Below are 14,759 nucleotides of genomic sequence, written 5' to 3'. Positions count from 1 at the left end.
ACTCTAACCACTAGGCCACCGGAACGGTCCTAAACTTAGTAACTCACAAACATGTTCTATCAAGCAACCTGCAATCCTAAGTAAGAATTAACTGTATTTTACTACACTTCAAGTGACAGTTAACAAAGCTCATACTATTTGGGTGAAATTAGGTTTGTGACTTGTGCTAAGGATTGTATGCCTTCTTCCAACTCCAAGCTAATAGTTACTAAAAAATTATGACTACTTTGTATTATGCACAGAGGATCCTGGAGCCAATGTTTACATAAACCCTAACTAGACAAGAATAATTTTATGTAATTGGCACAGGTAATTATATCAATCTCTTACATGGTGTGCACAATGAAGTAACTAATACGCTAAAAACTGCCTTGTAAAACCACTGTCATGAGAGACAATATTTTCAATGCCCTGAATAATCAATTAGTATTCTGACCTGTAATGAGACCATTTGCCATGCGAGATCACTTCTTGTCAGCACAAGGATGGTCTCTCATGTCAAGTTAAACTGTATTCAATTGCTGACTTGGAGATTTCTTGAGCATACTCACTTGAGAAATGTGAGCATGGTTTCCTGGTCTCTTGATAAATCCTGAAACCAACTCAGCACAAAATCTCGGATGACGAGGTTTAATACTTCCTGGATGGCCAAATCCATGTTACGTGAAATCACCACCTTTTTCTGAAAATCTGGGTGCATTTCTGCTCTTTTTTCCTGCAAAATAAAGAAAGATGGAACAAAAGAAAAATATGGCAATGTTAAAAGTCATGCATTCCATTGCACTGTGTTTGGTCCAACAAAAAAAAGACATTTTAAAATCACAAACATGTACCATCACATAAAATGCCCTCTAAATTCACCTACTTTTGACAAGGCAATTCATTTATGACTGAAATGTATCAGCACAATTTAAGTTTATAAATGAACATGAGAAAAATCTGTAATGTCTTTTACAGGTTGGTTTTAACAGAACTTGTAACAATTCTGGCTATGGTATATCATTTTGTGGAGATAAAGCTAAGATGCTTTCCAAACGAAGCATAATGGAAGCCAGTCTAGGCTGGCCTGGGCTGGTAATAGAATCACTTCTAGAAATCAAAAAGAGGCAATTAAGTTATATAAGACATGTTTTGTTGATCAAATCTGCACATCCACAGGTCATGCATCTAATAATTCCCAAAAATTTAAAATTTATATCCACTAATGATAAAAATAAGATGCTAATTAAAATGCTTGAACAAAGTGTAAGATTTCATATATATATATATATATATATATATATATATATATATATATGAATATATTATATATTTCTAATGTAAGCAAAACTAGTTAATGACATTACATTATCCCTACTTAAATCTGACAATTCACAGGGTTTCCAAATATCATTATCCACTATGTATGGCTGTCCAATTGATGGATCACCAACTCCCCCCCACCCACTGTCAGTTAAACAGACTTAAACCAATAATAGCTCACTACTGCTTCTATCACTGGTTAGCCATCAGTATTATGTAATTATATCAAGGCTCAAAGCTTCATGCCAGGCTTGTCAGAGTATTTATGTAATTATATTCAGGCTTAGAGTTTGTCACCAAGCTTGTCAGAGAGGTTGTGTAATTATATCTAGGCTGAAAGCTTGTCACCAGGCTTGTCAGATCATTTACATAATTATATCCAAGATGAGAGATTATCACCAGGTTTGTCAGAAGATTTATTTAATTACATCCAAGCTGAGAGATTGTCACCAGGTTTGTCAGAAGATTTATTTAATTACATCCAAGCTGGGAGTTTGTCACCAGGCTTATAAAAGCAGGCATGTAATTATATCCAGGCTGAGAGCTTGTCAGAATAGTTGTGTAATTATATCCCGGCTGAGAGCTTGTCAGAATAGTTGTGCAATTATATCCCAGGTGAGAGCTTGTCAGAACAGTTGTGTAATTATATCCAGGCTGAAAGCTTGTTGCCAGGCTTGTCAGAGCAGGTTTGTAATTATATCCAGGCTGAAAGCTTGTCAGAATAGTTGTGTAATTATATCCCGGCTGAGAGCTTGTCAGAATAGTTGTGTAATTATATCCCGGCTGAGAGCTTGTCACCAGGCTTGTCAGAATAGTTGTGTAATTATATCCAGGTTGAAAGCTTGTCAGAATAGTTGTGTAATTATATCCCGGCTGAGAGTTTGTCAGAATAGTTGTGTAATTATATCCCGGCTGAGAGCTTGTCACCAGGCTTGTCAGAATAGTTGTGTAATTATATCCAGGCTGAGAGCTTGTTGCCAGGCTTGTCAGAGCAGGTTTGTAAATATATCCTGGCTGAGAGCTTGTCAGAATAGTTGTGTAATTATATCCCGGCTGAGAGCTTGTCAGAATAGTTGTGTAATTATATCCCAGCTGAGAGCTTGTCACCAGGCTTGTCAGAATAGTTGTGTAATTATATCCAGGCTGAGAGCTTGTTGCCAGGCTTGTCAGAGCAGGTTTGTAATTATATCCAGGCTGAGAGCTTGTCAGAATAGTTGTGTAATTATATCCATGCTGAAAGCTTGTTGCCAGGCTTGTCAGAGCAGGTTTGTAATTATATCCAGGCTAAGAGCTTGTCAGAATAGTTGTGTAATTATATCCTGGCTGAGAACTTGTTGCCAGGCTTGTCAGAGCAGGCTTGTATTTATGTCCAGGCTGAGAGCTTGTTGCCAGGCTTGTCAGAGCAGGTTTGTAATTATATCCAGGCTGAAAGCTTGTTGCCAGGCTTGTCAGAGCAGGTTTGTAATTATATCCAGGCTGAGAGCTTGTCAGAATAGTTGTGTAATTATATCCCAGCTAAGAGCTTGTTGCCAGGCTTGTCAGAATAGTTGTGTAATTATATCCCAGCTGACAGCTTGTTGCCAGGCTTGTCAGAGCAGGTTTGTAATTATATCCAGGCTGAAAGCTTGTTGCCAGGCTTGTCAGAGCAGGTTTGTAATTATATCCAGGCTGAGAGCTTGTCAGAATAGTTGTGTAATTATATCCCAGCTGAGAACTTGTTGCCAGGCTTGTCAGAACAGGTTTGTAATTATATCCAGGCTGAAAGCTTGTTGCCAGGCTTGTCAGAGCAGGTTTGTAATTATATCCAGGCTGAGAGCTTGTCACCAGGTTGTCAGAATAGTTGTGTAATTATATTCAGGATGAGAACTTGTCAACAGGCTTGTCAGAATAGTTTGGCAACTTTATGATTGCAGGTAAACAAAGCAAAAATTCAAATACATATAACATGATTTGATTTCTACATTAACTGTTGCACTTATCCAGATGTTTCATGTATTAAAGGAGACTAGAAATCAAAATTTTCCTTCTACATATGTAATTCTCTACAGATTTTAATTCGACTGACATGTTTATAAATTAAATATCGTAAGCAGGTAGTGATTTTATTGCATGGAAGATACCACGATTCCGTAAATTGCCGAGTTTTTCCGAGTTTTAATGAGACGACAGATCATGTGGTACCGTGACGCAATACTAGCCAGTCCTCGAATACAAACATAAACATTGGCGAGCGAGGCAGACGTAAGGAGACCACATTTGGGTTGCACATTCAAAACTTGAATCTGCAGTCTGATATAATAGTTTATGTACTGTACTGGTCAGTGTTAAAAGAATTTTTTTAGGCACAGGCCCTGGGCAGGTGACTTAAATAAACTCAAGCCCTAACTGAAATTCCACAAGCCCGGACAGTTCATACCTGTCAACTCTCAAGCCGGGAGAAAAACCTCCTGATTTTGGGGGTATTTCCTCATCTACATCTCGATCTCGTAATATCTCTAAATTTTTCGCAGCGAAGTCCTGATAATTACATTATGTCTGTCAATTTTCATTTGTCAGAAGAAAAAACCAACCCCAAACCGTTTATAAATAGATATAACGTATGCAATCCACAGTCTAAGCTGCCACACTGCAGACATCGTAGTGATATGACTGAAAAATTGTTAAAGCTACGTTAAAAATTCAAATCACACGCACACACGTCTAAATCCGGCACTGGACGAAATAATTAATATCACACAACATTTTTTTTCTTTTTTTTTCTTTTTCAGTAAATAGAACGTGAAAATTAAACATTATTCAAGTAAAGTTCAGATGTTTTTAAACAACTACAACAGTACTATAGTATAACAAAATTAAAAGAATACAATTGTCACCAATTAGCTTAAATGAATGATCACTGTGAAATTTTCTCTGCAAACAAAAATCGCATCTCCATTTCCGCCAAAGAAACTCTGCCAGTTAACACCTGACATTCCTCGACCGTATATGTAAAGTTTAATTACCATAATTAAATTAAAAGGAATAAAACAAAATATACCATGCAGTATATGTGGCCCTAAAGAACTAATTCTGAATAAATATTTTGTTCAGCAAACAGTGCTGACCAGAATATGCAAAATGGGCTTGTCCTGGAGGAATAATAAGGCATATCACATGGAGAAAAGGTACGTCCCATGGGCGCTCGCACATTGGGGCAAGGGGTTGGGTCAATAGTCCCCCCCCCAGTTTCTATTGTCAGCCATTTAATGTGAAACTTTGACCTCTTTTCTTTTAATCGCTGTTATTTAAACTGCCCAAGGAATAATTTTATATCAGTTCCAATCATTACAGATTACCGTTTATACATACTACATGTATACAATGAATTTTTTTTTAAATTTCTAATTTTTATAAGATTACTGAAAATTGTGTTTTCTCGAAACACGACAGGTTTAGAATATTATTTTTGGCAAAGCCTCCATTTGATTAAAATCAAATCTAAATTTCACCTTGGACAGTATTGATTTCATTTAGATTGTGCCGTGTTAAGGCATGCATGTCAACATCTTGAAAATACATTTACTAATTTCACCAGCGCGATCAAAGTTTCCTCAGGCAAACAATTTTTGTTTCGACAAGCCTGACGGGCACCTCATTTTGAATACAGGATGGGCCGGAACTAAAACCAGAGGGACCCAGGGTGTCGGGCTATCAGATTTATTTTTAGCACTGCTGGTGTAGATAAAAGATCTGTGAATTGATTGTTGCATTTTGTGGTCACTTACTCGGCCTTCTGCCTATTTTCGTAACTCGCACGTTCAACACTTTTCCCAGGATTTAAAATATTCAACGTTATATCTGGAACAGAGCCAACTTTTTGTCTAAGCCTAGCATTTGCGTATCCTTGAGCTGCCATTTTTTCTGAATCCCTGTCGTAACAGTTCTTTGAGAAATGTAACGAGCACATAGGGCTGTATGGTGTTGCTTTGAAATCAACTCGTCTGTAATAATGTATCCATTCTTTCAGTATGCCTTTATCTTTCGGAAAAGAAAAAAAAATGTTGTCCACTGGCTTTTCTTAATGTTTTATTACACCCGTAAGCAACGCAAAACGGTATTGTCTTTTACTCTGGCAACTCCCACTTGGGCTGCTGGAGTCGCTACTATGACGTCACATCCCGAAAGTAACCGAATAGGCGTGGAAATTTTGCATACGAGGTCACGGAAATTCAGCTCCTAGAAGATAGGCCAATATTTTAATATTGGCATTTCGGTCGCAGATGATACTTCAGAATAAGGTTTACTGCTATAGTACCTTTATTATTATCCAATATTTCCATTGGTTTCTGGTCTCCTTTAAATTCCTTTGATCTGGAGGCTAATGGGAAGGCCAACCTATGTTTTCTCTGGTGATTCATAAATTATGTTGCCCTTTGTTAAATGTTTCAAACATCCAATGTTTGAAACAAGGCTAATGAGTAGGTGGAATAGTACCTGCCCTGATAATGCATCAGATGTGTTGCCTTTATTCAAATGTTTTGTGCATCAAATCCCTTTAAGGTGTAATCTAATTAAGTAGCTGGGGCTACCACTTGTCTGGCAATCAAACTGTGTTTCTCTTATCTAAAACTTTTCATGTTATCAATTCCTGTCTGCCAGAATAAAATGAGTGAGCAGAGTCATCTCCACTCAGCCAATCCACCAGACGTGTTGCCTTTATTCAAATTTTGCATGTTATCATATTCCTTTCAGTTACAGGTTGAGTAAACCTGTACAACAATGCTTTCTAGGGCTCCTGTCATTTATTTTGTTAGGTAAATTATTTAAATACATGGTGTACTTGTTGGAAATCTTATCTAAAGGGTCAATGCATTAAATGAATATCATATGCATTTGTAACGAGATGGAGGAGGTGGCTAATTTTTTAATGCATTAATAATCTTGTAAAGGTAGGTCTTTAAAACAGTATGAAAATGAAAGGGGAGCTATCAAAACATAAAATCAGTACAGGAAGCACTTACATGAAATATCATTATTTGACAATAAACATCAAAAAAATACTGCTTGATACCCAATAAAATGTAGCTTTTACATGTATGTATTGTTTGTAGGTACTTGCAGTTTAGAAAAGGATTCTAGCTTGATAATTATCTGATGTATGCATTGTCACAGAACACAAGTGTGAAGATATCCAAGAAATTTTAAAAAACTGTAAAAAAGAATCTATACTATGCACATACACCATTGTGTATTTGCTAGTTATACCACTGAAAAATATGACAATGCTCTTCTTGATTGAGGAGGTGTGAAACTGACACCTGCCATGGTAATTTGTACCATGTGAAGTGTTACACATATGTTTGCTTAGTGTGTCAACTCATGTTGTATGTGCAATAAAATCAGCAACAGGTGTCATAAAGCCCTCTGACAGCATCAAAATCTAGGACCAAGTCAAGTGATATAGGATGGGTATCCACCAGATATGGCAGGGAAACCTAATTCTGCCTAATCCCTTTCACAGTGTAACCAAGATACAGAGTGGACAATCCAAATCCATGATGCATGTACTGTATCAAGTGGTTTATTAACCCAGTTTTATAGTCAAACTTTGCGAACTGATGTTATAGCTGAAATAAAAACCATTTATTGCAAAAACATTTTAACTAGGTTAAACTTACAATAAGATTTAATATTGCAATCCTGGCCTTGCTAACTTCCTTGGTGGGGGTAGGTGGTGTGTACTTTTTACCTTTGATGAGACTCCATGATACCCCAAGATACACCCCTATTCCTGCCATAACAACATGGGCAATTATTGTAAACACTGTGAAAAGGAGGTCATAGTAGTAGAGCACTCCAATTACCACCACAGCACAGCTAATCCAGACTCTTGGAACATTCATTCTGCTGTCATTTCAATAATGTATGCCTCCCATTCCATCAGGCAAAAAAATCCACTGAAATGAAACAACTGCAGTTAAGTTAAAATGAAGTTGATAAATTACTATGCAGCCCACATAAGACATTTACAGACTTATGCATCTGAACTCATAGATATATATTTTGATAACGACTGTCATACAATTACACAAGCTAGCAAGCCCCATGTACTCCAGGCAAGATGATAATATTCAACAGCACAATCATCCCATATCAATTATATTATTATTCAAAGGAAACTCTGTTTTCAGCAGAAGTAGATGCAGAATGGATCAGAAATTTTCCCGATAGGTTTGAGGTTTGGGTTCATAATGAGTAGCTTTGAGACCAAATTCATTTTTAAGACTAATGCAACCAATATTAAAAGCCAATTTGTTTATTTTACCTTATTTTCTGAAAGCTCTACCAATGTGGATGCCCACAATTATGAGAATATTTAAGGGCAGTAATAAATTAAGCTAAAGAAATCCCAAACTTAGCAAATTTTAAGCTAAAACAATTAAAAAAACAAGCAAATTTTAATTTATCTTCCATCAATGTTGTCATATATTTTATTAATTAGAAATCTGCTAAATTTCATTTTTTTAATTCAAAATTTTAGTAATAATATCACTTTCTCAAAGTGAGCCCATCATAAACTGATCAACTCAGACCAAAAACAATTTAGCTCAAGGCAAGTCACCCCCGAGGTTCTCAACAGATTTCAAAACTGAAGCCATTTGTCATATTTTTTAAGTCCATTAGCTCATATCTGGGATTGTTCATTATTCATGAAACAAAATGATGTTTAAGAGTTTTTGTCTCATGTCAAATAAAGATAAACACTTGTAAAGTATTTTGTTAGTAACATTTAAGCAGACAGTGAGACAGACATTGCCATATTTTTCTAAATGGGTTTCTTTTTCAAATTACATGACTGGCAGGTCACTTCTGGGATAAAAAAATAAATATTTCATTAAACTACTGTGACTAAATAGTCCACAGATGTATCTAACAAAATTAGTCCATCTCATCATGTAATCTTGAGTAATTCCACAGTATAAAATATATTAATCAGCACAAAGTCTGCTAAATTCTTACTGAATAAGTTGTAAACAGTAGTCCATCAACTGTCAATCACTGGCATATACAGTAATGTTTGCGACAGCATGTACTTTGTAGGAAAGGATGCCAGAGGCAAATCAATGGTGATTAACACTGATGTTGTATCTAAAATCAACATGCATCATAAGAATGCAGATTGGAATTTCCATCTGTCAGAAATGGGTCAAATATATATCCGAGCATCAAAACCCATGGGTACACCTCTATTGAGAACCATGATCCCAGGTTTGGGATAACTCATGCTCAAACCCAATTCATGTGGGTTCCATGCTCTTTGATTATGGCCAATCTGAATCAGTCCTTGAAGACAAATTGGACTAATTCTTTATCATCAAGATTATATGGTACATACTTAAGCATTCTTATGAAGCATGTTGATTTTAGATACAGCTTCAGTGTTAATGCACTGTTAAGTCCACAATCAAAGCATTACACGAAAATAAACTGAACCTAGTATCGTTGCCATAGCAACATAAGTGAAGAGAATGTCTAGCATCCCACTAAAGTGAACTCCACAAAAAGTGGCCATAAATCTTATTGCAAGGTGGACATTGTTAACTATGACAAGATATGGACAAAAGGTCTTTGTTCTGACTTAAACTTAGCTTGAGTTGGCTTTGTTTGTGATTGGCTTCATTTAGTATCATCTGTGATGCAATAGAATAATGTTATGATAAAGCTGAATAATTGCCAAATGTATCCTTTCCATCCAAACTCATATAAAAGTGAGTTCAGCTTTTGTTCTTGAATACTATGCTGTCCTTTCTTATGTGCATGGACAGATAAAAGTTGTAATGTTGTGGGTCCAAGATCTCCCAAACTAGGCCAACTTATCTTGGGCCAAGCAGCTCCTAATTCAAGTCCACACTATCCTGACACCCAGAGTCAGGTCTGAAAAAGATCATATTTCAGTGAAAGGGCTCATATTGTCAAGTTTACTTATTCACAGTAAGTTTGCACCAATCAACTTAACACTTTATATCACATGGTACAGTGATGCTTCAAATCACAGGGCTTGTATAGTAGTTTACAATCTTGTTATCAGTAGGTGCTGTATGTGATGTTTGGTCAGCCTGTGAGAAGACTGTATTCCATTCAGCACTTTCCACATAGACATTAAGCAGGTGTAATCATGGCCATGTTGAGCAGTAACATGGGGAAATGGAATGGCATTCCTTATAGGTAATTGTTAGTTAAACTTTGTGTTGACATAAAAAATTGTCAGGTTTATTATACTATGTGAAATTTAGATTGAAATATCAGTGTCAGTTCTTAATTAGGTTGTGGGGAAAAAGGAAGTGTATCCCTTCTATTATTTTGCATAATGTAGAGGTAAACTGTAAGTAACAACACGATCCCATGTGCTTCAAATACTGAGGGAAGCCCTCATTTTATCCATTTGCACTCACAATAACACCTTCTTTACAAAATACTGACATTCATTTGTTACTTTGTGTATCAGTGTGGTCAGTAAATTGTGATACTATTTTTCATGAGACTTTTCAAAGGGGCCCATACTGTTGCTTACAATTTACCTATCACTCCTTCATGTACAACAGACTACAAGGGAGGACACTTCTCTCCATTCTCGAGCGGCCTATTTATGAATTAACGCAGATTTTTCTTTTAGATATAATAGTACGTCAAATTTTGAGTCGAATGCTCGAGAAAAACATCGATATCAAATTAAATTACGCCCCTCGAAATTTAGCTTGAAATATCAGCCTTCATTATTAAACAGGTCGCGCGAAAATGGAGAAATGTCCAACCGCATAATCTTTTTTTCTTTTTTTAGTAAAACATGTATGACTGATAGGTAAACTGTAAGCAACGATACGCGCCTAAAGTGGAGCTTTTCATGCAAGTAGAAGCTATTTGTAAATTGATGTATGGCTTTTATTTGACGTTTCTTTTCGAGTAAACCAGGTATTTTGTGTTGTTGTCTGTGTACCTGTCAAATGTTATATCTTTGTTGACATAACTGAATTGAATTAAAGCTTAAAACATCATCGGTGGCGTCGTCTCCACTACTCACAGAGGTTATGCTTTAAAATAACCTATTTTCGATCCCTTTCTGCTTCCGTTACAGATTCGTTTCTTTCCCGTTACGCAACTATAGTATCAGGTCGCCAACTTTCGTATGACCCAGGCCTTGCCATGACGTGTCTCGTGTGAACTAGGCCTTCCCAGGACCTGTCTGCTCCCAGAAACAATCTGAACACGGAGAAAGATACGATGTATTCCGATTAGCAGAACCATAGCTAGACTGGTTTCCTGCTTCGTACGCTCCTGCGTTCAACTCCGCTGTATGAAGTAAGGTGAACACCGACACTATATTGTTATGTGGAAGAAAAAAGACATAAATAGCTTCATATGAAGAGATCTAGTTAATCTGACCGCGGCATATTTGTTCCTTTAATATTCTGTTCGTATATTGGAGTGCAAAGCAGAAATCATACGAAGCAGGGAACCAGACTAAACCATCGGACTAATGATAAAACTGCACCCATTGTACAACCCCCAGGTGGGCGGAGCTTAAGCATTAAGGTGTAGGAACAGTGTATTCAGAATACACAACAACTCAAGCTGTGATTGGTGGATTATGAAAGAGTGGTACTTTCTGTTAGGTGGCAGGGTCCAGTTTCGTAAATTGGCCCCTGCAAATTTCTTAACTTAAGGATACGGTGTGACTTTTTCAGCTATTATTGTTTAGTATTTATAGATATGGATATATTTGTGAACTAGGTGCTTTGGGTTTGTGTTGTTCTTGAAATTGATGTCAGGCATGTACACATTCCATAGTTGCTCTGCAGTATGTTGATAGTGAAATACCAATACTTGGCTAGGAAGAAGAGCTGGCCTCCCATAGCAGTAGGACATAGTACACAATTAATTTTACTATATGTTCTCTACATTTGTTTCTCAGTACTGACCTTTCCACTGTGTGACAATCAATGCAAATCATATGTTAATCTAAAATACCTTCAAAGATGACTTCACGGTGAAGTTCTTGTCAAAGGTTGACCTGCTCTTTTTTTAGATCATTGACTGTCAACATAACAGCATGTAACCAGAACACGTATTTCACTTCCGGATCATCACCAAGGCCTTATTACTCACTGTGCACTGTCGCCAAAATACATACAGACAACAACACCCTGAGCTCATATTATCAAGAATAAACAGTTACCTTTAAATCCCTACCAAAACTGCATAAATAAAACTCTTCTATCACCATCAAAATGAGAGAGGAAAAAATGTTCTAAAAATAGACTAGAACTACATACTGAACTGGAAGTATTAATTGTGATGTAATTCCAGTAGAAACGTGGGTTCAAGGCAACTAGAGTATCTCAAAAACGGCTTGGATGACAACTATTCTGAATTGCATCAAACTATTTAGGAGACAATGTTTTTCAAAATTTTCATTCAGGGAAAGGGCTTGCGTTTGCACTGTGAGCACACATGCTGTCAAAAATGGCATTTGGATGTGAAAAATGCATGTATAAAATAGGGGTTGGGGTGCATAAACCTCTTCTGCTGTGAACTGCCATTGACTTCTCTGGTCAAGTGAATACTATTCTTATGCTTTGTTTTAATATAGGTATTTAAAAATAAGGACCTTTTTGACTTCACTTGTGTATTTGATTTTTTATGATTTTTTATACTAGGTCGCTGATTGCGGCATTAAATTTGTACATAAAAACTGGACCCTGCCCCCTTAGGTTTTATAAAACGTTAAGCCTCTTGGCAGAATGTGAGATTATGTTAATTCCTATCTAGATCATATTTTGTATTTTTTTTTTTTTAAATGTGGTACACATGACTGAAAATGTGTCTGTTGTGACTAAGTAACTCTTACCACTGTCTAGTTCCATCAGAGTTATCTCTAGCAGCAGAGAGGGTGAACAGACCATAGAATTCCGACAAAACAAATAAAACAAACAAATAAATCATCTCGTAGAAAGGTCAAGATTTTACAAATGAACTTTCCTTGAGATGTTTATTTTTGCAATGACCGATTGTGCTAATAAAACCTCAGTTTGAAATAGTAGCTGAAAAAATAAAGTACTCTACGTGTTTATTTATTTCTTGTTTATTTGTTTTTGTCGACCAACGTTGGTAGGTACCCTCTCTGCTGCTCCCCTGTTACCCAAATATTTTATCAATACCCACACGATATCTTGTTCTTGGATCATGTAAATTTATTGTTATAAATCCATGCGGGGTAGCTTGCGCTCGTGAGAAGAAATTTTTGAATTTAATTATATCCATGTCACCACCACACCAGGTTTGATGAATATTTCGCAACGTGTGTGTGTCTACGCCATTAAACACAACTAAAATGTTGCAGTTGTCTCTGATCACCTTCGGAATTTGTGTATATCGTTGAGTAACATAGATCACGTCTGTATTTTTATGTCTACCTCGGGAAAATATTCTGGCTGGATTTGACTGTTTATCTAGCATCACATCGTCGTATACAACTAAATTATTAATAAATCCGTCTATGGAATCTACGGATGGTGCTTCATCAATATCGGTTATAAACTCTATAACATCATTATCTTCATCCAGTAATCGCGCGTTTTCATTGAAATCTTTAAGTACATCATAACATCGCTGATCATCAACGGATGGTGCTACTAAATACAACTTATCCCATTTCAACCATCTCATTATCAGATTAAGTAATAATTGCGTCTTACCCGATCCAGATGGTCCTATGATAATCATTCTGATGGAGTTCGGTAGCGCAGGATGATGCTTAACTGGCTCTCGCTGCCGAGTTGCTGAGAAATCAATTATATCCATATATATTATAACATGAATTTATATTGTTTACGCTGTAAAGTTAAAACTCCAACTATTGATTTAGCTACAGTTATAACAAAAAACAAAAAAATAGCGTACGGTGGAAAATGTTCTATATGCGGTAGAAAGAAATTTTCGTTTTTACCTAATAAGCGCGGTGGTGATATTGCTAATTTGATGTCAAAGTTTCCAGGTGCTCCATGGGCTAAATACAGTGGAGAAAAACATCTACCAGGATATAATTATTGCGGTCCTGGTACTCGACTCGATATCAGGCTCATTGATCAAGATCAACCAAAACCAGGCGAGGAACCAATAAATGCTATTGATCGAGCTTGTCATGCTCATGATGTAGCTTATAAAAGTAAAAATCTACAAGATAGGCATATTGCAGATGTAAAATTAATTCATTCATTAAATTCTATAAAAAATAAAAATATTAGAGAATCATTAGCTAATTGGTTAGTAAGATCCTCGATGAAAGGTAAATTAGCAATTGGGGCTGGTAATTAATAATGGAATCAATTTATTATTCGCCGGGAGGATACTGGAGAGGCAAAGCAGCAATTGGTAAACTCGCTGATGCAGCATCGGTTAAACATTCTACTGCTAAAACGTGGTTATCTAAACAAGCAATATGGCAAATTTATCTACCACGTCCTAAACAAATTCAGTACTCGTATTTCGATGTCAGTGTTCCTAATGAAGTTCATCAAGCTGATATTCTGTTTTTACCGCATGATACTGTGCGTAGAAAAACTTACAAGTACGCGCTAACCGTAGTTGATGTTGCAAGTAGATATAAAGAAGCAGAGCCGCTATCGGCGAAAACATCATCTGAAGTAGCCGATGCGTTTGAACGAATTTATCAACGAGGACTCGGACCACAAGGTGGTCTACGATGGCCGCAGCTACTACAGGTTGATCCTGGTAAGGAATTTCTTGGTCCAGTATCATCGTTGATGAAACAACATAATACCAAAATACGACGAGGTCATACTGCAATTCACCGTGATCAAGCAATTGTTGAGCGATTTAATCGAACACTTGCTGAGCGGTTATTTGGATATCAATACGCGAGGGAATTTATTCAGGATAAAAGATCTCGCGAATGGGTTGCAAGATTACCAAACGTGATAGCTGCATTAAATAATGAAATCACACGAACAACCAACATGAAACCCATTAGCGCGGTCACAAAAATAAATATACCAACACAACGGAAAGATGCTGGAAAACAAAAAATATTAGGTGATGTCACAGTCAGATATTTATATGAGCCTGGTGAACTTGAAGGTGGTAAAGCGAGAGCAACTGATCCTATTTGGAGTGTTACCACACACAAAATATCTACCGTGACAAGATCCACTGGAAGAAATGTAGGCGTTTCCAGACCTGCAATCTACAGATTAGATTCGGCCGCTCCTCAACGTGGATTTACACGTGAACAACTACAAATAATTCCCGCGGATACACAACTACCGCCGCGATCACTTCGGTGATTTCGATCACTTAACTAGCACTCAAGGCGCTAGCGCCAGGGTGCCTGCACCCCGACGTCGATTACACTCAAGACAGGTTAACATGGTATTTTCTCGTGTATGACCGCGACTATTATC

General features: G+C 36.9%; 1 protein-coding gene across 3 annotated transcripts in view; it reads right to left on the bottom strand.

Moving 5' to 3' along the window:
• Window positions 1-10,595, bottom strand: part of LOC149796537 (sorting nexin-25-like) — a 100,032-nt gene extending 89,437 nt beyond the window's left edge. For 2 of the 3 annotated variants that reach the window (XM_089961238.1, XM_089961240.1), the window contains exons 1-3: window positions 10,277-10,595; window positions 6,960-7,238; window positions 552-715 (exon numbers count right to left, since the gene is read on the bottom strand). In XM_089961238.1, coding sequence (XP_089817364.1) covers window positions 552-715; window positions 6,960-7,184 — 389 coding nt within the window. In that variant the 5' untranslated portion in view covers window positions 7,185-7,238; window positions 10,277-10,595. The remainder of the gene's footprint in view (window positions 1-551; window positions 716-6,959; window positions 7,239-10,276) is intronic. The other variant, XM_089961239.1, reaches the window with a different exon arrangement.
• Window positions 10,596-14,759: the final 4,164 nt, after the last annotated feature.

This window comes from Sinohyriopsis cumingii, chromosome 6 (assembly GCF_028554795.1).
Source record: "Sinohyriopsis cumingii isolate HCF-2022 chromosome 6, ASM2855479v2, whole genome shotgun sequence".
In the NCBI taxonomy this organism is placed as follows: Eukaryota; Metazoa; Mollusca; class Bivalvia; order Unionida; family Unionidae; genus Sinohyriopsis; species Sinohyriopsis cumingii.
This window is presented reverse-complemented; position numbering and strand designations above follow the sequence as displayed.